Source organism: Cornus florida, unplaced genomic scaffold (genome assembly GCF_030987335.1).
Source record: "Cornus florida cultivar Cherokee Brave unplaced genomic scaffold, ASM3098733v1 CherokeeBrave_3.0.0_Hap2_Chr11, whole genome shotgun sequence".
NCBI lineage: Eukaryota > Viridiplantae > Streptophyta > Magnoliopsida > Cornales > Cornaceae > Cornus > Cornus florida.
In genome coordinates, this window is record NW_026775581.1 from 45187332 (window position 1) to 45214056 (window position 26725).

Genomic DNA, 26725 nt, shown 5'->3' on the forward strand with positions numbered 1-26725 from the left:
AAAAATTTTGAAAAGTCCCGAAAGCATGCATTTTGGAATTTGGATGCAGGTCCAAAATTTTTCTAAGTGTTGGTACTCATGATCGATCGAACCACATGTTGGATCGATCAAAAGGTAGTTCGATCGATCGAAATGGTTTACGATCGATCGAACTTTTGAAAATTTGGAGATCCCAAAAGCATGCATTTTGGAATTTGGATGCAGGTCCAAAAATTTTCTAAGTGTTGGGTGCAAAATGAGAGCTGGATCGATCGAGTCCATAGTTGGATCGATCGAACCAAAACTTAGATCGATCGAAATTATGCCTAAATGCTCAAAATGACTTGAATGCTCATGCAATCCCTTACTCAGTTCCTTCCAATGTATGTGAACCACAAAAACAGTATCTAGACTTCGCAAGAATCAAAATACAAGATAGAAATGAGGGAGGAATAGGGTTTTGACATCCTACGAATTTCGGTGCTAGTCTTTAACGTCTCTAGCAAGACCTAGGGTTCTTTTAACCCGGATCAAAGATCTTGAAATGCATCCCCTCCTTTTTGGGATGAGAGATGTTTTGATTCACTCCCAACAAATGGTTCTTAGAAGAACTTGTTGGGGTAAACTCAAAAGACGTCTTGAGTTCCTTGTCAAAACTTTCCTTGGGCTTCCACGTCCTTTCACAACAAGAGTTCGAAATCATTTTTCTTGCATGCAATGCTGAAGATGAAGATGAAGGCTTTGAAACATTGTTCATGCACAAAAGCTCATTCCTTTCACAAGCAAGATCATGATATTCCTCAACCACATTAACCTCTTCTTCATATTTGTCAAATGGATTGGGTGTGGGGTTAAAGATGTTCAACTTCACTCTCATGTGCCCAAAAGAAATCTTCATTATCCCCATCCTACAATTTATGTTGGCATTTGAGGTTGCCAAGAAAGGAAGGCCAAGGATAACCGGAATTTGGTTCTTTGGATTGGGCACCGGTTCCGTGTCAATGACGACAAAGTCAATCGGGAAGAAAAACTTATCAATCTTAATCAACACATCCTCAATTATCCCCCTAGGCTTCTTAATGGATCGGTCGGCAAGTTGTAAAACCACCGACGTCGGTTTCAATTCACTTAGGCCCAATTTGACATAAACCGAATAGGGAAGAAGGTTAACACTAGCCCCTAAGTCAAGAAGTGCCCGGTTGATGACATGTTCACCAATGACACAAGATGTTGTAGGTGCACCGGGGTCCTTAAACTTTGGCAAAGTGTTGTGTTGTAGAATGGAACTCACTTGTTCGGTTAAGACCACCTTTTTTGATGTTTAGCTCTTGTTCTTCCGCTTTTGGGTGCATAAGTCCTTCAAGAATTTGGCATAAGCCGGAATTTGCTTAATTGCATCCAAAAGTGGAAGATTAACTGTGACTTGCCTAAACATATCCATTATCTCATTGTTCTTGGTCTTTTGCCTCTCTTTTGAAATGGACCCTTTCAAGGCGTCCGGAAATGGAGCTTTTTCAAAAACTCTTTCAGCATTTTCTTTCAAAGAATTTTCAGCATTGGACTTGTTCGATTCATTGGATTTCAAATCACTTTTCAAAGAAGAGTCATGAATAACATTTTTCAAAGAACTTTTCTCAAACACATTTTTCAACACTGTTTTCAATGAATCTCTTTGGAAATCATCTTTCAACTCACAATTTGAGGGCTTCTCATTCTCAAGATCATGCACATGCAATGAAGGAGGAATAGTGTGCGGAACGGGATAGGTGACAACTTGAGGTTGTACCGGTTCACTCTCTTCATTAGGCATTCTAACTTGATTGTCTACTACCCTACCACTTCTCAAGGTTGTTACCGCATTGACATGCTCAACATTATGCCCTTCCAATGAAGATTTGGTTTCTACAACACATTGTTGTTTGATTGGGGCATTCATGTGCATCTTTCCCTTCTCTCTAGCATTAAGTGTTTCAGCTATTTGCCCTACTTGGGTTTCTAGCTTGGCAATTGATTGAGAATGAGAATGCAACAATTGAGTATTTGCTTCTAGAGTGCCCAAAGCATTTAAAACCTTTTCCTTAAAAGCGGAACCTCTAGAATTTCCTTGAGAATATGATTGGTTAGGAAAATGAGAATTAGCAAATTGATTTCCTTGTGAGTTATATGATCTTGAACCTTGGGATCCTTGGTTTTGAAGTGGAGGTGGAATGTATTTCCCTTGAAAACCGCCTTGGGAAGAGTTCGAGCCCTCCCCTTGGTTTTTCCAAGAAAAATTAGGATGATTCCTCCAACCGGGATTGTAATGGTTACCATAAGGATTGTTCCCTTGGTTCACAAATGTTGCATTAACTTGCTCAATGGGTTCATTTTGAATTTGTCCATGAGGACAATTAGAAGTAGAATGAAGAACACTAGAACAAGTCATACATGATTCATTTTGAGCTCTAGGAGAATGGTTAGGAAAGGAAGACACTTGATTCGCCAAGTTTTGATTGATTAATTGATCAAACTTTTGAGATAAAGACTTCATCTCGGCGGTTATATCATTTAAGTGGTCAACTTGATGCAAGCTAACACTCTTCCTACCTAGAGAATTTCTACCATTCCTAGATGACAATGTTCTATGCAAAGAGTTTTCACTCATGCTCTCATAAAGACGCCACACGTCTTCCTCTTGCCGGTCTATATAAGAACCTCCCATTGAAGCATCAACCATGCCTTTATAATTGTCCGATAAGCTTTCAAAGAAGAATTGGACCAATTGCCATTTAGGCATGTCATGGTGAGGACACTTCCTAAGCAATTCATTAAAGCGTTCCCATGCCTCGTGGAAAGTTTCTCCCTCCCCATGTGTGAATTCCCTAATGGCGGTTCTCATAGCATTGGTCTTCGAAACCGGATAGTACTTTTTCAAAAATTCTTGTTGCATTTCTGCCCAAGAAGTTATAGAAAAAGGCCTAAGGTTGTTAAACCAATACTTTGCCTTATCTTTAAGGGTGAATGGAAAAAGTTTCAGCCTTAAAACTTCTTCCGGCATGTCCGTGTATCGAACGGTAGAACAAACTTCAAGAAACTCATCCAAATGCTTGTAAGGTTCTTCACTAGGAAGTCCATGAAAGTTAGGTAGCATTTGGATAGTTTGTGCTTTAATCTCATAATGGTGTGCTCTAAATGGTGGCAATTGAATGCATGTGGGCGCATTATACTCATTAGGCACATAGTGATCTCTCAATGCGAGTGGTGGATTAGCAACTTGAGGTGCAACATGGACACCTTGGTTATATTGAGCTTGATTAATGATGGGGGCTTATGGTGCATACATTGGCCTTGGAATTCCAATTGGAATTTGGCCTTGTTGTTGAGGAGGTTGATGAATGTATGGCCTAGGCATGCCTAATGGAACTTGCATGTTATCATTTTGCACATTAGGGTGAAGGATGCCTTGTTGGTCTATGTGACCAAGGTCTTCAACATGATCATCATTGAGAGCGTCCATTGGTAGATTGGTTCTATGTGAACTTCCTCTTCCCCTTGGATTCCTAATAGTGGATTCTAAATGCAAATCAAGAGGGACAAGAGTAGGTCTCAATGAACGACGACCATGCATGCACAATGCAACACGAATAAGCAACTTTCTCAACAATGCAATTAAACTTCACAACCACAATTTTCAAATGCAATGTATGTCAAATAAATGCCTCCACGTGGGCCCCCGATTTAACTAAGGAGATTGAGTAAGAAGGTCTCACAATAGTCCTTTAACACTTCAACTCTAAAATTAAAAACTTAACTTAGCAATTTTACTTAGCAACTTTTCATTTTAAGCATTTTTCCTTTGCTTTGCTTTGCTCCTTAGCTTGGAATTACTTTGCTAGCTCCTTGCTCAATGCACCTTGTTAATAAAGAACAAACTTAATAAGTAATCAAAAACAGAAAATAAAAAGAAAGTAAAGACATGATCAAAAGAGTACTAAACCTAATTGAATTTCACAATTCGACGTTGCCAATTTAAAATCCCCGGCAACGGCGCCAAAAACTTGTTGGTTTCCTTGATGGAGTCGCCACAACCAACAAAGCTTGAAAGTTGTGTGTGAATTTAGGAGGTGGCCAAGTTTTACATTTATAGAAAGCCACTACTACCTTTTTCTATATAAAATATAGATAGGGCGAGTAGGGATCGTCCCAAGGGATTTGATGGTGTATCGAATTGTGAAACTATGTTAATTAGGGTTAGTAGGTCGAATGATCACACAATTGTTGATTGATTGGTTGATTATACTAAATTGAATTCAACTAAATAAAATAATATGAGGTAAACAAGAGTGAGAGAGGTCTTGGGGTGTAGAGATCACCACCAAGCGATACTTTTCTAAACTACTAACAAGTGATCAATTGAGGGTAATGCATGTGTTGCAATATGATAAGGGTGTGTGTGCATTAGGTTGATTCAATTGGCAAGGATGACAAATCAAGCAAGTATTGTCTAAACATCATGTGAAGAGCACAATATATCTAAATAATAGAGCATATATTGTCTAGACAACATGGGGTTAGCACAATATATCATAACTAGTCATTAATCCTTCATTAAGCTCACAATCCACATACAACATAATATTAGAGGAATATGTCATTTGGACTCACAAGCATAGAACATCAAACATTAAGAGTAGATTGTCCTCCCATCTAACATTACACTACCACTACACTAAATCTACACTACTAGCATGAAAATAAAGCTATCTAGACTAGGGGAGAGGCACAAACCATCAAGAATAGGCATAAACCATCAAATGAACCAAAATAGCATTCATTAAGCATATCATCTTGATAATCTCTAGATCTATAGCATCAATACACATAGACATGCATCAAAAACACTAAATCTAGATATAAGCACATGAATATCCTACTCTAGCATACATAGACATATGGGTAGAATAGAATAGTCAATTGGAAGCATTAAACCATACAAACCATGAAATAATCAAGATTTATATATACATGAATATCAAGATGTATCATACAACACTAATCCCTCAATAATACACAAGATTAGAGTATAGAAAGTATGCTTGGGGCTAACTCTAGGCCCAAGAAGATGTCTAGCCACTCATAGTAGTGATGATCCAACCCTCAAGGGCTAACTCCATGGCTGCTCCTTGTTGGTGAAGATCTCCTCCAATGGTTGCTCTAGCTTCCTCCCTTCTTCCTCTCCAAGAATAGCCTCCAAAATGATTTTCAATGTGTGACAAGAGACTCTAGACTCCTCCCCAAAAAGTGTATAATATTCCTTATATAGGTAGGTCAAATACACCCTATGATGAGCTGTGGTCGTGCAAGGCATATTCTCCAATGATTGGGTGAAGGACGGAATAAATGAGCTGGACTTTAACTTTTTCTCGCTGGAGGAAGTTCGATCGATCGAACCTTAACTTAGATCGATCGAAGATGGGTTCGATCGATCGAACTGCATCTTGGATCGATCGAAGTGGTTTGACTCCTCCGGATAAGGACAAGGCTGAGATATTTCGAAGATATTTATGGGGAAAAGGACAAAAGTAGTTGGTAGGCGTACAGCTGTGGATAAGATCAATCATTTGAATAGGACAAAATAGGGTTCGATCGATTGAAGGTGATGTTGGATCGATCGAACTTGGAATTTCAGCAAAGGCCAAGGTTGGATCTATCGAGAAGTACTGTGATCGATCATAGATGTTCGATCGATCAAACTCTAAGTTGGATCGATCGAACTTTTCAGCTGCACAACTTTGATTCATTTTTACTCCTTTCTTTCTCCACTTTGCTCCCTCCTTTGGTTTATCTCAGGATTGCTTCAATTAAGCTCTTATTTGGCTGAGTTAGCTCAATTTTGGGATTAGTGCCTGAAAATATAAATAACACGTAATAAGTCTAAAACGGCAAAGTAAGATAGATAAAGGTACTAGAATGTTTAAGCTTAACGGGTTTAAATGCGCACTTTTCGGTGCTCATCAATTACTTCTTTTCTTTTTCTTTTTTATTTTTAAATTAAGATGCTTATTTCTTTCGTCTAAAAAAATTAAACCAATCTTTTTTCCTTAAAAATAAAAAATATGGTACTAGTATAACTTTATGCATCTTAAATTATATATCAAATATTATGCGTATCCTAACATAAAAGAAAATAGGTACCAATATAACTTTATGCATGCCTTTGTTTTTTTTTTTTTTTTTCCTTTGTTTTACTTTTTTTCCACTTTTATGTTGAGAAGTGCATAATATTTTATATATAACTTAAGATGTATAAAGTTATACTAGTATCATATTTTTTATTTTTAAGGAAAAGAGATTGGTTTAATTTTTTTAGATGAAAGAATTAAGCATCTTAATTTAAAAATAAAAAAGAAAAAGAAAAGAAGTAATAACAAAGTATAATTTATTTGAAATATATGTATTGGATCAAAAAATCAATTAGACGTCTACATTTTTAAGAAGTTGGGACATTTATAAAGTTTTTTTTTTTTACTTTTTTTTTATGCATAAATTGTTTATGAGGGTAGATTGGTCCAATTTATTAAATTGTAAAGTTAAAAAAAGTGTCCTAAATGGTCAAAGGGTAATTTGGTTAATTTTTCATGTAAAAGGTGTCTTTGTCTATTTTTGAACCTTCAGGGGATGTCTTTGTCTAAAAAACAGGTAAATTTCCTCTGAGTGTCCTTTTGCCAAACTTCAAGAAGTGTGGTTGTACTTTACCTTTAAAAGAATCATCAACCTCTCATGTAAGTCCCAAAAATGTACGGTACGTTACTTTTTTTTTTTTTTTTAAATTGGTACTCATACATTCATTTTTAAAAAAAAAAAAAATTGTTTGCATTCAGACTCCATTTGTTTTTCAGAAAATATTTTTTTATTTTTCGGTCTTTGGTTGCTTAAAATATTTACGAATAAAAAAATATTAAAATCTAACAAAAATGACTCACTCATAAATTTTTGGTAAGTTATTTTACATGCCCTGCATGATGGATTCGGACTCAATCTTAACCTACACCTTTGCTAAACACCAAAAATACAAAAATAATGAAAATAGTTTACCTGAAAAAAAAAATAATAAAATAAAAAATCTTTTCTAAAGAAAATTTTTAAATCAAAACAAACTGAGGTAGAAAACTATTCTGATACTTTTTATAACAAAATTTAATATATAAAAAAATTGTTGCTATTAACCCATGGTTCAGATAAAAAAGAAACCCAATAATATAATTATTATTATTATATTTTTTTGAAAATAAAGAACATTTCCAATCATCAATCCCTTCAACTAATAGCTATAAGGTAAACCTTGAGTATGTGCTATCTCCCGCAAACTACATGTACACACAAATTTTGTAAGTCTACAATAGAAACAAAATATGGAACAAATAATATAATTTTATTAATTTGAGAAATTGAGGTACAATCCTCTGTAATATTCTTTACAAAAGAAAGAACTGGTCCTCTGATTAAATCTCCTTTTTTTGTTGGTTGGATCCAAGGGCTGCACGAGTTTGTTCTTGAATCACCGTGGAATTTGATGAAGAACGGCACGACTTTGGATGTGCTTGTTGTTCTTCGCTTTTAGGTTTGGATTCTAAATTTGTGTCTCTGATTTCTGAGTCTCTTGATTTCTGAGCTTCTGAATTCTGAATTTGTGTCTGAATTTCTGGACTTCTGAATTCTGAATTTGTGTCCTTTGTTGAATTTGAGGAAGAACGACACGTCTTTGGATGTGTTTGTTGTTCTTCGTCTTAAGAAAGAAGAGAATTTGTTGAATTTGGTGAAGAACGGCACGACTTTAGATGTGCTTGGTGTTCTTCGCCTTTAAGTTTGCCCTCGGGATTTCTGGCCTTCTAGATTTCTGATTCTCTCAATTTCTGGACCTTCTGGACTTCTGAGTCTTTGGATTTCTGGACTCTGAATTTGTGTTCTTTGTCCTTCTTCCTCCAGGCCCCTATTTATAGGTTTTTTTGGTTGATAGGATGATGACACGTGTCATTTTCTGATAAGGATAAAATTATAACTGGGCCGGACCGATTATATTATGATAATTATCCTTAAAAATAATTATTCTAAATATATTTTATTAGGAATAATTATTATTTTTATTTAACCATCTGGACTGGGCTTAATTAAATAATTTAAGTGGACCAAACTTGGGCCAATTAAATAACTTAATTAAACATTAGGCCCATATTTAATAGGTCCATTTGTCTAAATCAAAGTCCATTAAAATTTTAGTGTCTACAAATTGCCCCCACTTCGAGTCCCAAGTTTGACAGGACTTGTCTCCTTTTTCAAGTAGGACTTGAAGTATCCAACTTTCCCTTTTTTTTTTTTTCTTTTTTTTTTTTTTTTTTTGCCTTTCCAATCCCACTTTGGATTGGAATTTTACTTTCCAATTTATACAAATCCCTTGCCTATATATATCATCCAAGTTATAGGGTTTGACATCAATTTCAATTAGCTCTGAAAGACTTGTAAGATTGCACCCTCTGAAGATTGTGTTGGATTGCGGCATCTGTTTGAACACATAGGTATAACTGTTCTTTTCTTTCTTTCTTTCTTTCTTTCCTCCTCCACGCTTCTTGGAGGAATGATATTTTTTTTTTTTTTCCTCCTCCACGCTTCCTAAAGGAATGAAATTTTTTTTTTTTTTTCCTCCTCCTCCTCCACCACGCTTCCTAGAGGAGAGTTTTTTTTTCTTTTTTTTTTCCTCCTCCACTCTTCCTGGAGGAGAGATTCTTTTTTTCTCTTTTTTTTTTTTTTTTCATAGCAGAACTTGAAATCCTCCTTCTAGACAACACCGATCGAGCTTTATTATTCCATCATGGTGGTGTTCAAGTGTTTTATGAAGCAAAAGGTGACTATCTTAGAGAGCAAAAATTGTCGAAGAAGCCAAGGAACCACATTAAGCGTATTCAATTTACTTCTCGGTCGTGATGCCATTCATATGCCTGATCCCGAGAATAAACATTGTTCTTCTCATTGGACACGCATTCAAATGCATGATCCCGACAATGAACAATGTTCTTCTCATTGGACACGCAAGGCTACAGGCGACCTTACCAACTTTGGTCTTGATCAGATTAATGAAGAATCCCTTGTCTCGGAGGCCTTGATATTAAATTCTCCACTTCATGAGAGAGTTGTTGAAGTTTCTGATAGCTGCAATTGGGTCGAACAGATTGAAGCTTCATCAGACTTGTTTTACCTCTGAAACTCGCCAGAGCTTCTCGCCAGATTTTTTTTTTTTCGCCGAAACTGAGGTTTGCCTAAACGGAGCCCGCTGGATCTTTTGGGTCTGTTAATGGTGGTTAATCCATATTCTGAACTAAAGCTCGTCGGGGTTCATGGTGTCTATTATAGGTTTCTCCAGTCTTCGTTGATGGAGTTCTTCAATGCTACCATTGATTTACGCACTACCCCGACGTGAACTTTACCGTGTTTTTTTTAATGCAGGACTTCCTAAGAATCAGCTCTCTTGTTACGAATCCAAGAACAACATAGAAGTTGTTCCATATAATCAACGCCAATTGCAATCAACTTTGCCTCCAAGCTGGCCTTTTTCCTTATTTGTGGTGGTCAACCTTGGTGTTTTTTAAGAGTTTCAAACCCCATACTATCACCGTTTTGGAGCGAGAACAGACTCTGAGAGGTCATGCCACCAGCACAGACAGTGTCGTCAGCAACCACGAATCGAGTCAGAGAACAACGAGATATGTAGACGCAGGAAGGCTTTACCAATAACTCAGACAACGTTATCAACACCCGTTGCCAGAGCGTCTTCATCAGCCATGGATCATCCAGCAGCCATTGATAGAGCAAAAATAGACTCTGAGAGGTCATGCCACCAGCATAGGCAGTGTCGTCAGCAGCCACGAATCAGCCTAGAGAGCAACGACAGATGTAGATGGAGAGAGGTTTTACCACTAGCTCAGACAACATTGTCAACACCCGCCGCCAGAGTATCTTCATCAGCCATAGATCATCCAGCAGCCATTGATAGAGCGAGACCAAACTCTGAGAAGTCATACCACTAGCATCGTTAGCCATTGCTAGAGCGTCTTCATCAGCCATAGATCATACAACAGCCATTGATAAAGCGAGACCATACTTCAAGAGGTCATACCACCAGCATCATTAGCCATTATTAGTATTAATGATGATTTCAAGCCGAAGCTCCACCAAAAGATCTGACTCAACCAGTAGCCACTTGACATGACGTTACCGAGTTACGCAAGTGTGCTTGTGTATATCTGTCTCGAAGATAGAGCTCTGCTGTAGATGTAACAGACAAAGCTTGCATGCCTATGCCTCCGTGTGGTGATTTGTTTTTACTTCAGCAATATCTTGGTGGTGAGCAGAATTTTTCTAGGCAGCTACAGTCTGGCGACGAACCAATTTATTTCTTTTGTAGCTACAACTATGACGACAGACCAAAATTCTTTTTGCAATTACACTTTGGCGACAAACCAAATTTTCTTTGCAACTGCACTTTGGTGGCATGCCAAGTTGACAGGTGGGACGACCACTTTTGATATCACATGATGAGTGACAACATCTTGAGAGCGAGCCAAGTTGAAAATTTATGATGAGCGACAACAATATCTTGACAATAAGCCAAGTTGATTAATTGCGACTAGTCCTTTTGATATCTTGTGACGAGAACACTTTGCCATTTTACATACTCTGAGGATTTTTTTTTTAGTGTCGTACTGAACTTAAAATAAAATTCTAAGCTGCCTACGTACCCTCAAAAGAGGGATCAAGTCATCACATAGTTCAATGGAGACATGAGTTTTTCTGAAAAAGTTTATACTCGTGTCAAAGAATTTTTTTTTTTTTTTTTTTTTTTGTAAACAGTTTATACTCATGTCAAAGAGTTATTGATTTTTTTTTTCTTCAGGCGAACAATTTATACTCGTGCCAAGGAGTGTTTTTTTTTTTTTTTTTTTCAGATAGACAGTTTATACACATATCAAGGAATGTTGATTTTTTTTTTTCAGGTAGACAGTTTAAGCTCGCGTCAAGAAGTGTCATTTTTTGCTTAGGAGACAGTTTAAACTCGTATCAAGGAGTTCTTGATCTTTTTTTTCAGGTAGACAGTTTATACTCATGTTAAGGAGTGTCATTTTTTTTTCTTCAGGTAGACAATTTAAACTCGTGTCAAGGAGTTCTTGATTTTTTTTTTTCTTTAGGTAGATAGTTTTATACTCGTGTTAAGGAGTGTCATTTTTTTTTTTTGGGAAACAGTTTAAACTTGTATCAAGGAGTTCTTGATTTTTTTTTTTAGGTAGACAGTTTAAGCTCTTGTCAAGGAGTGTCATCGACAGTTTAGGCTCGTATCTGGGAGCACTTCAATTTTATTTATTCTTCAACTTTGCAAGAATAAGACAAAAATCTAAGCTTATACTGGAGGGCACGGACTATCTCGTCGTCACTTTGAGGATTTTCTCCTTGGTTTCCTTGAGTTAATGCCCTCTGTGATTTTGCACTTTCAGTTGAAGTCATTGTTGTAGCATGGTGCGTTTCTTGATGCAAGTCTTTTGCGATAATGCTTACAATGAAAGATGAAGCTATTTCGTCATCTGAGTTAGGAAGTATATTGTCTTCTTCTTCGGATTCACTTCTCTCATCTTCTTGAAGGTTGTCGGATATACCAGGAACACCTTCTCTAGCACTATAATTTTTCATGCTAAGCTCCATGTCGTGGGCTCGAGTAACAAGCTCTTCAAATATGCGAGGCTTAATCCCTTGCAGGATGTAAAGAAGCCCCCAGCGCATACCTTGCGTACATGCTTCAACTATAGAAATTTCAGACAAACAATCCTTACAGTCAAGACTTAAAGCTCGCCAACGGTTGATGTAGTTAACCACGGGTTCACCCTTCATCTGTTTTGTATTTGTAAGCTCCAGCATATTTACACTATGACGAGTGCTATAGAAACGGTTGAAAAATTCTCGTTCCATCTGCTCCCAACTGTCAATACCTCCAGCTTTGAGGTCTGTGTACCAATCAAATGCATTCCCTTTGAGGGAACGAACGAATTGCTTGACAAGGAGATCTCCTTCTGTACCAGCATTGCCGCAAGTTTCTACAAAGTGTGCGACATGTTGCTTGGGATTGCCTTTTCCGTTAAATTGTTAAAGCTTTGGAGGTTGATACCCAACCGGCATTTTTAAAATGTCAATTCTTTCTGTGTAAGGCTTTAAGTACATGCGAGCACTTTGAGGGACGCTATTATATTGTTCTCTTATGCAATTTACTATCATGTCTTGAAGTTGTTGGACAGAAAGTAAAGTAGCAGAGGCAGCATCAATTGTTGGATTGGCGGACACGTCATTTTGATCATCAATTGGAGTGTTCTCTAGCATGCAACTAGAATGAGGAATTCAGCCTTTGCTTAACTCAGCATTGTCGTCACGCAATTTTAACTTTTCTGTCAGCGAGACAATTTTTAGATCTTGCTCCTTGAGAGAGTGTTGTAATTTTTTAATTGCACAGGCCATAGTTATCAATTGCTCTTCATACGAGGTAGTACTCGTCATCATGACTTGCATAGTGATGGAGTCAGAAAAAATCTTTGGCCTTGGGTGGACCAGCCTTGAACTTGTGACTGGATCAACCTTTGAGGTTGTAGGAACCTTCCTTTTTGCCCCTAGCGAGGTGGAACTTGAACTTGTGACTGAAGCAACCTTTAAGGTTGTAGGAAACTTCCTCCTTACCCCTAGCAGGGTGGAACTTGAACTTGTGACTGGAGCAACCTTTGAGGTTGTAGAAAGCTTCCTTCTTGCCCCAAGCAAGGTGAAAGAGGTATGAGTTTGAGTTGTTACTTTGACAGATTTGGCAGAATTAACTCTCATTGCATCGTGCTGTCTTTTAGCAGGAACGGATGATTTAACCATGCTCTACATCATTGAACTTGCAGAGGTGTTTGTACCACTTGATGAAGTTGTAACCTTCTTGCCACCTATTGTGATGGTATTGATGTTGTGCGTCATGACCGCGATGTCTTTAGTGGTATTCTTGCTTTTCGTCTGAATCTTATTGGAAGTCATAGAATCTGACGATGAATTTATTGAGAATTTGATATAGAAGAAAGAGATGAGAGGCAGAGGATGTCCCACCAGGCGTGCCAGAAATTTGTACACACAAATTTTGTAAGTCTGCAATAGAAATAAAATATGGAGCAAATAATATAATTTCATTAATTTGAGAAATTGAGGTACAATCCTCTGTAATATTCTTTACAAAAGAAAGAACTGGTCCTCTGATTAAATCTACTTTTTTTGTTGGTTGGATCCAAGTGCTGCACGAGCTTGTTCTTGAATCACCATGGAACTTAATGAAGAACGGCACGACTTTGGATGTGCTTGTTGTTCTTCGCTTTTGGGTTTGGATTCTGAATTTGTGTCTCTGATTTCTGAGTCTCTGGATTTCTGAGCTTCTGAATTCTGAATTTGTGTCTGAATTTCTGGACTTCTGAATTCTGAATTTGTATCCTTTATTGAATTTGAGGAAGAACGACACGTCTTTGGATGTGTTTGTTGTTTTTCGTCTTAAGAGAGAAGAGAATTTGTTGAATTTGGTGAAGAACGGCACGACTTTGGATGTGCTTGGTGTTCTTCGCCTTCAAGTTTGCCCTCGGGATTTCTGGCCCTCTAGATTTCTGATTCTCTCAATTTCTGGACCTTCTGGACTTCTGAGTCTTTGGATTTCTGGACTCTGAATTTATGTTCTTTGTCCTTCTTCATCCAGGCCTATATTTATAGGCTTCTCGGGTTGATAGGATGATGACACGTGTCATTTCCTGATAAGGATAAAATTATAACTGGGTCGGACCGGTTATATTATGATAATTATCCTTAAAAATAATTATTCCAAATATATTTTATTAGAAATAATTATTCTTTTTATTTAACCAGCTGGACTGGACTTAATTAAATAATTTAAGTGGACCAAACTTGGGCCAAATAAATAACTTAATTAAACATTAGGCCCATATTTAATGGGTCCATTTGTCCAAATCAAAGTCCACTAAAATTTTAGTGTCTACACCACACATAAGACTAAAAAGAGAATGTCAAGTGCCGTCGTGATTGCATAACCTCAACCATTGAATATGTAAACTCTGTTGTAGAACTCACAAGATCCAAGAGTTGAAGTTGTACGGTCAGGACTATACTTAGCACAATTCTTCAGTAAAGTGACAAAAATAAAAGTGTTGTGGCGGGCTTCAAAAAAGTAAAATAAAATAATGAGTGTGACATTAATTTTGAACAGTAATGATACTCATACTGAAAATTTGTAATGAATTGTCTAACTAAATTTTTTTTAATTAATTATTTATGATACATAGATAAATGAAGAACCTACAAATAATTGGTACAACAATCATTTTTCATTTTAAACTATTGTGATTTAAATTTGACCTTATTATAATGTTATCATGACCGTCCCACTAATCAAAATTATCTTGTAAGATTTATACTTCTTCTAATGTTTATAACTCCAGACATTTTGTGCATCAAAGTTAAACCCTAATGGACCATGTTGAAGTATTTCTTATTTAATCTAACAATCATATCATCAACAACCGTCCAATCAAGTGAAGATGCAAACATGTCCCTCCAATGCTCAAACATCTCTTTTAACAAGAGGATCCTGCTCTAACAATATAGATATAAAAAGAGGTATAGATATAGATAGATATAGGTTTAGAGATATAGATACTGTTCAACTAGTAGTACCAATTCAACTCCACAATAATGGAGTTTTGAGGGCTTCTAAGCAATTGGCATGTAATTTGTGTGACGGCCTTGTGAAGCACGCTGATTAAGGAGTCAACTTGAGTCATAATGTATACAGAGAGAGAAGTGATCGACCAATTACCAAGATGAGAGACATAAGATCCTAATTGTCTACCATGAAGGTTCTGTCCCTTCTAAGATGGCAATTTCCTTCAACCCGACAGATTTTGGGCCTGCCCACCTTGTGAATTTAAAAGTTTCTTAAATGGGGTTGGAGTGGATATGGTAAAATAATAAAAAAATTCCAAACGGATTTACGAGAAGGTGGATTTAGTGATAAATCTGTCCCGTTCCGTTCCGATTATATATGTTTAATTTTAAAAATTATACGGAGAATATATATATATATATAACAAGTCTTAAAAATATTAAATATAATATATACATATATATACATTTTTAAGACATTGTACATATATATACATTTTTAAACATATTTTTATACATATATAAAAATATTAAATATAAAACATTTTTAAGACTTGTTACTTCGCAGCACCCTCACCATCCACTTTGAAAAGTAGAGAAAGTATCACCCTTGATTGTATATATTCACTACTTAGCAATTTAAAGTTACGTCAGTTTATTTATCAGCTCAATTTGAGCACGTTGGGTTAGTTTTTTTTTTTTTACTAAATAATAAAAGTAGCATAACGCGCCCTGCAATTAAATAGAATAAGCGAGGCGAAGTTGGTATTTTATCTATCGCAGTAAAGGAGGGGATGGTATAGCAATTATAAACCCATCCCAAAGTAGGAATAGAATTGGCATGACTAATTTTGTAAAGAGTGGAGTAGGGTTTAGCTATACCTACTCCAACTCCAGACCGATGTCATCCTGTCCCTCCATTAAAGTTTTGAAATTTTACTTAATTTTTTTTCCTTCGTGTGGAAGTTGGATCTCACTTGTAAAGCATGAAATATGCAAAAGAAAGACCATAAATGCAGCTACTGGGCATATCATTTTTTCAGCTTATAATGAAAATCGAACCTTTAAAGATTGTTTTACTACTTTGCCTCCTAAATTAAAATAAACAATTATTTGTAATTTTGAAGTTAAAACAATGATAAAAATTGACAAAAATTAATTTTTGTTGAAAATTTCATTTCATTTCTATTGAACAATGGTTTAGATAAAAATGAAATCCAATTATATAAATTAGGTTTAGATAAAAATGAAATCCAATTATATAAATTATTTGTAAAAAAGAAAAAGAAAAAGAAAAATAAAAATTCATATTTTAGTAGAGCCCTAAGTGCAGTCGCGATTGCACAGCCTTAATTCCTGGATATGTGAACTTCGTTTTAAGACTCACAATCCAATCCATTCTAAGACTCACAAGCTGAGTCACTCAAAGTGAGAACGAAAGTGCAAAAACAACAAAATTTAAGTCACACAAAATTAAAATGAGAACGAAAATGCGCACGGAACAAAAAATAAGAGCGTGCACAAAACTTTAAAGTGGTAACTGGTTAAAAAAAATTGTATGACTTAACTCACAAGACCTAAGAGTTGAACCTGCACAGCCACACTATGCTTAGCACAATTCTTTTAAGTAGAGTGACAAAAACGACAGAATTAGTTGGCTTCAACGAAACCGCAATGTGAAAGTAATTTTTCAACTGTTGTCATCTTGATTTCTATCATTATTATAAAGTTCAAAACCGCCCTAATCAAAACATATTTTTTTAGGTTACAAGAAATGTATGTTTTTGGATCCACAAGGTAATTCCCGTGCAATATAAAATTTAATAAAAAAAATAACCAACAAAAACTAGAATAAAATGCCTATAGCTACCCAATTTAATACTAATATTCAGAGGGAGGAAGGGTGGGTATATTCTAGAGTTCCAATTATTTATATATATATATAAACTTTAAGTAAACTTCCAAGACTAACTAGTGTGAACGCATGTTTACCAGGAAATTCCCCAACAACTTCGGTTATTAATACTTTACAAGGATAAAAACACAAAGAAATGCCACTTTCAATGTTGGGAAATATAGTCACCATTTCAATGCATTTTCCTCCATCTTTTCCACAAAGACTTGGTCTATGCTACAATTCAAACAATACATCTATATATATACACCATATTCATTCCTCAGTCATCCCATCTCATAAATTCATAATGGAGAAAAGTAATGCCATTTCAACAGCTATCTTAGTCTTATTAGAGAATAATTCATCATCCCCTTTCTCATTTGTAGGCATCATTTTATTGTGCATAATTCTAAGTTGGATCGTTACACTGCATGACTTCTATTCATGTTTTAGATCTTTGTTTCAGACCTTACTCCACTTCCTCTTCTGGAGATGGAAGAGTTGCTTCAGCCAAGGCAAGAAAGCCGGGGCCGAATTTTCGACTATCCAGAAACCGTGCTCCAATGAAAATGTGACTGATAATGGTAAGTTCAAAGAAGTGGAAATGGTTATGGAGAGATTAGGAATTTTCTGTGACTCTGATGATGTTTGCGATGAGCTTCAAATTGGGACGTTGTTCGAGGAAAAGGAGCCTAGCCTAGAGGAAGCGAAAGAAGCTTTTCTAGTGTTTGATGAGAACAATGATGGGTTCATTGATGCAGGGGAGCTAAAGAATGTACTCTGTTCATTGGGTGTCACTGAAGTTTCGGAAGTGAAATGCCAAAGAATGATCGGAGTCTTTGACGAGAACGGCGATGGTCGGATTGATTTTGGTGAGTTTTTGAAGGTTGTGGAGCACAGCTTTTGTTAGCCATGGTGCTCTGGGACACAGATGCTCATGGTTTGTTCTCTGTTTTTTTTTTTTTTCTTGTGTTTTTTTTTCCTAGCAAATTTGGGGAGGGGACTGAAACACAGGTACACCCGCTCGAGGAGTTGGGCGTTCTACCAAGTACCAACTAAACCATTGAGTAATGCCCGATGCTCATGCGTTCACTCCCAGCTTTTGTTAGCCTTGGTGCTCTTGGACACATGCTCATGGGCTCACTCCCAGCTTTTTTTAGGCATGTTTTTCAGGGTGTGAATAGAGAACCAAATGTAATTAGTCTTGTTTATCTGCTTTCTTCAATTAAAACATTAATATGTTTTTGGTATGCAAGAATGGAATGACAACCATTTTCTTTATTTGGTATAAAATTTAAGATGAGAATGACTAGTCTTTAAAATGAAAATTCATTACAAATAATGAATCTCCATTCCACATGGTGATTTCTGTTCCAAGTAACTTTTTAAAATTTTAAAAAATCAAATTCTCAAAACATCAATTACCACCACCACTGCCTTCGTCACCATCACTACTTTCCACCACCACCACCATTGTCTTTCACTATCACCACCTTCAACACTTTCTATCACTGCCAGTTCCACCATCGTCACTGCCACCCCCAACACTGTAGCCACCTTCCACCGTCACTAGCACCGCCACCAGCACCGCCACCTCCACTACCTTCCACCACCGCCACCTCCACCACCACCACCACTATCGCCGCCTTCCATAACCACCACACATCAGTCACCATCACCACCACTACCACCTCCACCAACTTCCATCATCACCACCGCCGCCATCGTTGTCGCCTTCCACAGCCATTATTTCTACCACCACCATCACTGCCACCATTATCGCTGCCTTCCACCTACACTGTCACCACCGCCACCTCCATTGCTTTCCACCTACCACCGCACCACTACCTTCCACCACCACCTACACCATTTTCGTCTTCCACCACCATCACCACTGCCTTCCTCTACTGCCACCATCGCAGCTATTTCTTTAATATATATATATATAGAAGAATATTGTTTTGTTACTTTAATTTATTTATTATTGAGAGGGGTATTTTGGAAAATTTAATTTGAAATTCATTTCAGTTTAAATTGGTCCAACCGAACATTAGAATATTTATTATCATTTCATTCCTATATCATTTCATATTTGCAACCAAATAATAAAAATGAGAATAACCATTCCGTTCTCATTCCATTCTCACTTATGTTCCATTCCATTCTCACCTACAATCCACTCCATTCATGCATACTATGGAGGAAAATTTTCCCACCAATCGCGAGGCTCCACGTGTACACCATTGATCAAAGAAGCCAGCCCAAAGAACCGGACCAGAAGGTGAAAAGCCCAACTTCTAAACCGGACCAGAAGGTGAAAAGGAAACTTATTCACCAAATAAGCCCATAAGCAATTATACAGTCGGTGTAGCCCAAAATAAAATCTTGACTAGCACGGTGATGAGTAAAGCGTGAGTAAAGCGTGATAGGAAACTTCATACACCAAATAGGCTCAAAAGCAATTAGACAGTCTGCATGGCCAATTTTCCCACCAATCGCGAGGCTCCACGTGTACACCATTGATTAAAGAAGCCAGCCCAAAGAACTGGACCAGAAGGCGAAAAGCCCAACTACTAAACCAGGCCCAAAGGTCAAAAGAAAACTTCATGCACCAAATAGGCCCATAAGCAATTATACAGTCTGTATGGCCCAAAATAAAATCTTGACAATCACGGTGATGAGTAACGCATGAATAAAAAGGCTAAAGATCAGGGATTGTTTGATAATTCAAAAAGGAAAGTCCTAATAAGAGGGCTCAATTATGGTTACAATATACAATATAAATACGACCCAAATAAAGATAAGTTTAAGTTGTTCAAGGCTATCAGATTCTATTGTTTTTTCTCTTATTATCAAATAATTTTTATTTCGGTCCGTACTAAACGCAACAAATAGAGATCTTACAATAACAAATCAATAAATCGTCATCCATCCATGGCAGGTTCTGTCAACGTTACAAACATAAAAGTCGAATCTCTAGGGTAACAGTCAATACAAAGTTTGGGTGGCATCATTTAGCTGGAATGAACAACCAATTTTTTTGCTACTAATCTGATGCCAGCATTCTGTTGGTAGTCATATGTATCTATGGAGAAGTATGCATCAACAAGAGCTCCTGGAGCAATCAAAGCATCAAGTTCTGCAACATCAAATCTACTAAACACAAGCTTTTGTGCAGAGGTGGAAGATTCTTTCTGATATATCTCTGTGATCCACCTGGTAACATCCCCATCTGCCACGGTCGGTAGGCTGTCGAAATTACATAGAACAGAAGGTAAGCCTTCAATAATAGCGCGACTATGATAGGATTTAATTTACCCAACTACGCACCATTTGCTTGCGAATGGTAGTTGGAAGAAAATAAAAATTCATTATATTATTAACTTTCAGATGATAGAAAAAATAACGCGAACTCAATATTTTATCCTATCCTGAATTTGGACAGGTTTTTCCTGTCAAAGAGCAAAAGAAAGACAAACTTACTGTAATCGGATAGTTGGTGAGTTCAAGAAGCCAGCCTTTCTGGCCACAACAGGCCTCCACTCAGAGTTGCTGCCAGAATCCCCAGATGACTTCTGTGCTAGATTGTCACACTTGTCCAAAACTCGGCATAGGCTTGGAGAAGCATCAACCACAAAACTAAACCGTGGCCGGCCAGCATAATCAACAAATTTTGTACTCATTCCAAAGCGCACTTTCAGACCAGCACAGAAAACCTGCAATATTACATCTTTATAAAGTATTTGTACCCTTTGAGTTCCACGATAAAATGGGACAAGACGCGCAATGATAGATGGTACAGAAACTTTGTCAGGCTCTAAAAAGTCATTGCAGCCAATTGAACCCTCAGATGCAACTGCTGTCGATGACTCAGGGGACCCTGAATTGGATTCTTCTTCCATGGAGTCATCAGATTGAAGAGACTCTCTATCCATTTCATCGCTAAGTGGGCCCAAGTTAAAAGGGTCTGGGCGAGATGTATTGGATTCAACCAGATTTAGAACCTCTTCCCCAGTGTTAGGAGTCACAAGTGATAATATTGGATGATTTTCTACCACTCTTTGATTTGTAGGAGATATAATTTTTTTATTTTCCACCTTAGCACTCGATGAGGGCGTATTTTTGTTCAGCTCAGTTCCTTCTAGAGAAGCTTTTCCATTACTACGACTTCTTGTTGTAGCATTTGGAGAAACCCAACTGTTTGCCGTAAATATGTCCGGAAGGCTCGACTCCTGCAGGTATAGCAGATTTTAGCAAGTTGTTACAAAACATCTTTGCAAATGCAACACCTTAGATCCCTTTGCTTAACCGTCAATCAGAGGCACAAAGAAGGAAAATAATTCTCATTAGGCAAACACCTGATTCAATGTCTGAGCAAAAAATATAACAAAACCTAGCAAGCAAATAACATGCAATCAACTAGAGCTCTATATAAGACTCCCACCAATGTACAAAGACCAAAAATGATGGTAACTACAAGCTACAATATATACCTCACCTACACTTTTGCCCAAAAAAAAAAATGGATGAAATATGATCATCCAATCAATTTTGCATGCACTATATCTCGTGTGCTTATACGTCTAATCATAGGATTAATGAATCCTCAAAAGGGCAGGGGAATATGACTAAATAGTGATATATTCTAATATATTTCTTTTATTCTGTATGAAAAAATAATATTTTTATGTAACATAATGTGTTCAACATAAGCACTTCACTTCTTTTGAAACAATAATATAACAAAAGCAACATAATATGAGAGTTTTATATGCAATTATGTTGAAAACTTATGGAATAAGCTTGTTAGACACATATCCAACTAGACATGCCAGACAAAGGACACATATCACATGCCGATATCCAAGTGTCATGTGCCAGCTGGGTATCTCATATATTTAAAAACCCCAGGTCATCACACGTTTGTGTGAAGGTGACTAATGTTGAGAGATAAAAAAAGAAAAACTAGTGCACAAAAAGCTCTCATTTAAGATTGAAACTAAATCAAACTTGCCAGAAGAATGAATATAGTAGGATAAGAGAAAGATCATAATGAACACTACAAGTCCAGGGGTGCAAAATGCAAAATACAGCATAAAAATGAATTTAGCATAAAGAAGAGATAGCAATGTGAAACGCTAAAATTCCAGTAGAATTTTGACTTTTCACTTGATTTCAGTAAAGGCATCTACATAACAATGGCATGCAATATGGAGTGATAAAACATGATATTGTACAAGGTTCAACAACATTTCCAGGAGAACTGAAAGAAAACATGTGAAATTGGCAGCAGGATAACTAAGTGGAGCATGGTTTACAGAATTTCAGGAAGATATTAATCAAAACAATTGTGAATAAGGAAGCAGCTCCTCATCCAGAAAAACAGAAGACTTGTAACTTTCAAGAAAATAAGGTTACCAAGAATAAAACTGTCGCACAGTACTTGAGAACTTCGAGATTCATCCGGACATCATCTAAACTCCTGAAATTTTATTACAGAATAAAAATAGTCAAATCTAAATGTTAAGATTTGACAGGAAAAAACAAAAAGTAAAAAATCATTGTAGACTGACAATTTAACTTGACAAACATTATTCAGAAAATTATTACATGCTCATCTTACATCATCAACTGCTGATCTATATTTTGTTCATTTTAGATTTAGAATGATAAAATATTGATGCAACTCTAACACGCCTTCCAATAAAATCCCTTAGGTAGGAAAGCAAAGCAGATATAATACACGATACAATGTGTTGTGGATGTAGCAGAGTAATACTATAGTACTCCAAAGAATTTTAGAGTTAGAAAGAGGATGATGCGAGAGAATCTTAGAGAGATAATTTTAGAGAGAGAGTGGGAGAGAGAATTTGGGATCGTGTGAGAGAATTTTAGAGAGGGAGAAGAGGTGAATTTGAGTCGAATAGAGGATGTGAAACTGAGTTTCTTATATAATGGGTGAAACATGGGTCAAAATGGGTAACCCATAGTCAATCCCTTTAATCCTCTATAAAAATGGGTTGAATATGGGTCATCCATTTTGACCCATGTTTTAAAAATGGTTCACCAAATCCATTTTAAAGTGGGCGGCTATGAGCGGGTTGGTGGGTCATAACCCATTTTGCCACCCCTATGATAAATGCACAAATTTATAAACTCTACGATCCTATCCACTTATATAGCATTCATAAATTACTCAGCGGCAATCAAATTAAGACTTAAGAATCAGAAAACTTAAAAGGAAAGCTCTTAGTGGAAAAAACCAAAAATTTCAACAAAAGTTGGACCTAAAGAAAAAAGAAAAAAAGAAATCAAACTTACATTAGAGAAGGGCTAAATTTAAGCAGTTGATACTAAAATAAAAGACTAGTCTCAACTCAAGACTTTAGTCAGGTTGAGGAGCATAAATATAACTTGATAATATGAAGTCTCAACTCTACAACTTTAGTAATTAAATAAATGATACTGTTTGTAGATGGTGGAGATGCATGCTAAAAGGGATGGATGGGAAAGCACAATTACCTATGTGTTTGTTGTCCAAGCCCAAAATAAGTTGCAAGAGTGGCCATCTGCATAGAAGAATAAGGTTATATCAGCAAAAGAAGTCCACTGACCAAAAACCAAATACTTTAAACTAATTTTAAAAGGTTAAATCCACATAACTCCAAAACCAAAGAAGTCATGTTCCCACAGTGACTCATGAATTTGACATGGATGATTAGCATTTGAAATATAGATAAAAATAATGACAAACATACATAACTATAACTCAACTCAGCAAGTTTAGTCAAATATCAATCTTTCTTTAATCGACTCAACATTCATCAACTAATACATTGGCATCCATAATTTTTTCCCCAAAATGGATGCAAGTGAGTTCAACTCATTCCCAGTCAATGAGTTATAATATAAATTTTTCCTCAAATATTATATAGCATTTTAGAGCATCAAATTTTCTTTCTTATTGGTCCCCAAACAACCATCAACTATAAAAGCTGAAGTTGTTAGGAATGGTGTAACTTCCCCCTCATGGGTGGCCTTCTTTTGGTTCAACATAAGTTTCAATTTTAACTATCTATGAGTTTTCAAATCAAGACCTTGCTTGCTCTAATACCATGTTAAAATCCATTTACTCTCAAAGCTTAAGTTAGAGAGGTTGTAACTTGAATATTTAAATTCTCTAATACACCCCCTCACGTGTGGCCTTCGTTTGGTCTAACACGTGTTTCAATTTTAATTATCACACGTGAGATTTGAACAGGACCTTGCCTGCTCTAATGCCATGTTAACAATCATCTACTCTAAGCTATTAGCAGGTGTGCCTTGAATACTTAAATCCTGTAATACTTAGAAAAGTAAAAAGGCCAATAATCCAAAGCAAAAGAAGGGAAAAAAACAGTTCTTTAAGATTGGAACATCATCGGTCACTGTAAAATCAAAAGCCACATTGAAAGCAAATGGGAGAATGGAAGCCTTCAGAGTCATGGACCAAATTGAGACACTTGCCATGTACCTTTAAGATAGTAGTTTACTGGTAGAAATAAGCTTGGGTGAACCATAGAGGAGAGGAAAATTATAATCATTTTGCAGTGCATTGGGCTCATGTTATTTGGTCTAGGCTGCCTCGGCACAACTAAAGGAAAGAGACAGACCAATCACAGACTTGATAGCCTAGAATTACAAATTAAAATTAAAGCCATATGATTGTTGGAATAGCTACACATGGTCCTTGGACTTCAAAATGAGAAATACTACTATACTAGATAGGAAATAGCAAAAAAGAAGTGAAAAACAAAAGCCCACGAGGCAATGTCTCAATTCCAACTCCTCAAAACGTTAAAGCTGTTTTTTTCTCCAATTCCACGTCATAAACATAAAACCTATGTAGTGAAAACAAATTTCCAATTAATGAGCAAATTTCCTACCTACAAAAACCAAACTCAATCAAATTGTCAAATAAACCAACCATTTTTTGTAACCAATATCCTATTAATATGGTCACATTTTGGTTCAAAACATTCTGAGATTTTTCTCAGACCTAAAAAAAAAACTTTATATCATTTGAGAGAGAGAAATTAAACCTTCATATCACCAGCTCTTCTTCCAAATCTTTGAGTCAACAAAGCTAACGAATCAATCGTACCCTTGGGCTCCGGTGGCTTCCGATTAATCTCCGCAAATGCCTCCCTAATCCGAGCACAATCGAACCTCAATATATTGTGACCCGCCCATATCCTCCCTATAAACAATCAAACCCATAATCATCAACATTCACATTCACACATACATATAGAGAGAAGGGTAATGGGTCAGGTCGGGTCAGCCTGATTACCTTGGAGAATATCGTAAACCCTATCGGCGATGTCGCCGAAGGATGGGGAGGAAACGACGGCGTCTCTGGTGATGCCATTGCACCTGACAGACAAGGACGAGATGAGGGAGAGGTCAATGGGTCGGACCAGAGTGGAGTAGCTCTCCAACTCAACGAGCTTCTTGGGGCAGACCAGGATGGCTCCGAATTCAAGAATGGCGAATCCCTGTCCGGGTCGGGTCGGAACGCTCGTCTCCACGTCGAAGAATGCTATCTCCGATCGATCTCCACTCGAAACCATCTAACTTTATCTCTCTAAAATCCGAATTGAATATGAATTTGTGTGTGCAACTGTGTGACTTGACTCTCTGTGTATAACTGTGACTCTATATATATATATATATATATATATATGAGGGTTGTGTACTTGTGTTTGGGACTTTGGGGGTTGCTTGGTTACGGAGATAATCTGGTGACGGTGATTCGTACGTAAGAAGGTAACAGTGAGTCGTACGTAAGAAGGAAACGTGCCAAATGAGGCACACGTAAGAAGAAAACGTGTTGTATTTTACTTCAATACCCCTGGGGTAATTCAAAATATTCTAATCTAATTTTATAAAAACTTAGCAAATCATATTAGGATTTATTTATTAATTATTTTTTAATCTTTAAATGTTGGAACGTGGGTTTGATGGAATTTGAATTCTAAAATGGAATTCTTGCTGTTTGATAGGAATGAAATCAAAATTAGAGTTGAATTTGATGGCATTTCCAATTTCAAAATATAGTTGTATTAAATTCCATTAAAAAAATGGTTGGATTTCATTAGATTTAGAATTTATATAATTCATATTTTTGTTTTAGTATTCAAAATTTCAGTTTATTCTAATTATACAAACAAAATTTTATTCGTTAACCTCATTTAATTCATTTTCCTATTCCTTGATTTCCAAATAAAGTGGGTTTGAAAATGCTTTTTTTTTTTTCCTATTGGCAAGAAACACACACTACACACACCCTTTTTTTTTTTTTATCTGAATTCCAATCATCCCTATTCACTTTTTTTTTTTTTTTTTCCTAATTCACTTTGCAAGTCAATGGAGATACACTAAGTCACGAGGCCTATGGTAATCAACGAAGTGAAACCATAATTCTAATTCTAAGTGCAACGCATGAATACGGGGAATTTTTTTATTAGAATAATTTATTGTTTATTATGTCAAATTCTTCTCCTTAATAGGAATCAAAATGCAATGAAAAAGATTTTAATTAATTGATTTGAGTTACCAACAATTTATCAAAGGGTAATTTTAAAAAAATAATAATAATAATAATTTATCAAAGGGTGATACTCCTTAACCTCTTAAGATGGAAGATCGGGAGTTCAAGTCACGTTAGGGATAAAAAAAAAAATGCGTGAACTTTTTGTCAAGGTAAAAAATAAATAAATAAAATAAAAAATAATTGATTTGAGTTAAGTAAACGGCTTTATTAATTAATTAATAAGATATTAATCCTCTGTTAAATTATAAAGATTTGATTAATCATGATTTTTTTTTCCCCCTAGATTATTCATAAAAGCCACCAACATGTCCCTTGCACAACTCACTCAAGAAACCTATAAATATTGTTTATGTGTCTGACCAACATGTGATGGAATCAAAGTCCTTTAAGCCATGAGATTTCTTCATAAGTTGCTGCTATGCAGCAGAGGGAGAATTACAGTATATTCTTAACCCAAGGAATATATATATATACACACACAGTTACACACACACAGT

General features: G+C 36.3%; 2 protein-coding genes across 3 annotated transcripts; one reads left to right on the plus strand and one right to left on the minus strand.

The window, feature by feature from the left end:
* The first annotated feature begins 16934 nt into the window (after positions 1–16934).
* On the plus strand, positions 16935–17894 carry LOC132284944 (probable calcium-binding protein CML46). The gene has a single exon (XM_059787084.1). It carries the CDS (start codon positions 16941–16943, stop codon positions 17541–17543), a length of 603 nt encoding a protein of 200 aa, XP_059643067.1. The 5' UTR covers positions 16935–16940; the 3' UTR covers positions 17544–17894.
* A 1618-nt stretch (positions 17895–19512) lies between these two features.
* Positions 19513–25370, minus strand: LOC132283823 (protein NEN1). Of its 2 annotated transcripts, XM_059785849.1 has the most exons (7): positions 24966–25368; positions 24715–24872; positions 23156–23202; positions 22052–22115; positions 20731–20865; positions 20117–20349; positions 19513–19882 (listed from the first exon to the last, which is right to left on the minus strand). In XM_059785849.1, exons 1-7 carry the CDS (start codon positions 25243–25245, stop codon positions 19648–19650), a joined length of 1152 nt encoding a protein of 383 aa, XP_059641832.1. In that variant the 5' UTR covers positions 25246–25368; the 3' UTR covers positions 19513–19647. The 2 variants fall into 2 exon arrangements, with proteins under 2 accessions (XP_059641832.1, XP_059641831.1); XM_059785848.1 differs by having other exon boundaries at positions 20117–20865; positions 24966–25370.
* Positions 25371–26725: the final 1355 nt, after the last annotated feature.

Bases quoted from the DNA above. Each gene is read 5' to 3' on its own strand.
- LOC132284944 (XM_059787084.1), top strand. From the start codon at position 16,941: ATGGAGAAAAGTAATGCCATTTCAACAGCTATCTTAGTCTTATTAGAG.
- LOC132283823 (XM_059785848.1), bottom strand. From the start codon at position 25,245: ATGGTTTCGAGTGGAGATCGATCGGAGATAGCATTCTTCGACGTGGAG. The intron at 22,116-23,155 runs GTAATTGTGCTT...ATAAAATTTCAG, and splicing joins CTTGGACAACAAACACATAG to GAGTTTAGATGATGTCCGGA. The intron at 19,883-20,116 runs GTAAGTTTGTCT...TAATTTCGACAG, and splicing joins TCACCAACTATCCGATTACA to CCTACCGACCGTGGCAGATG.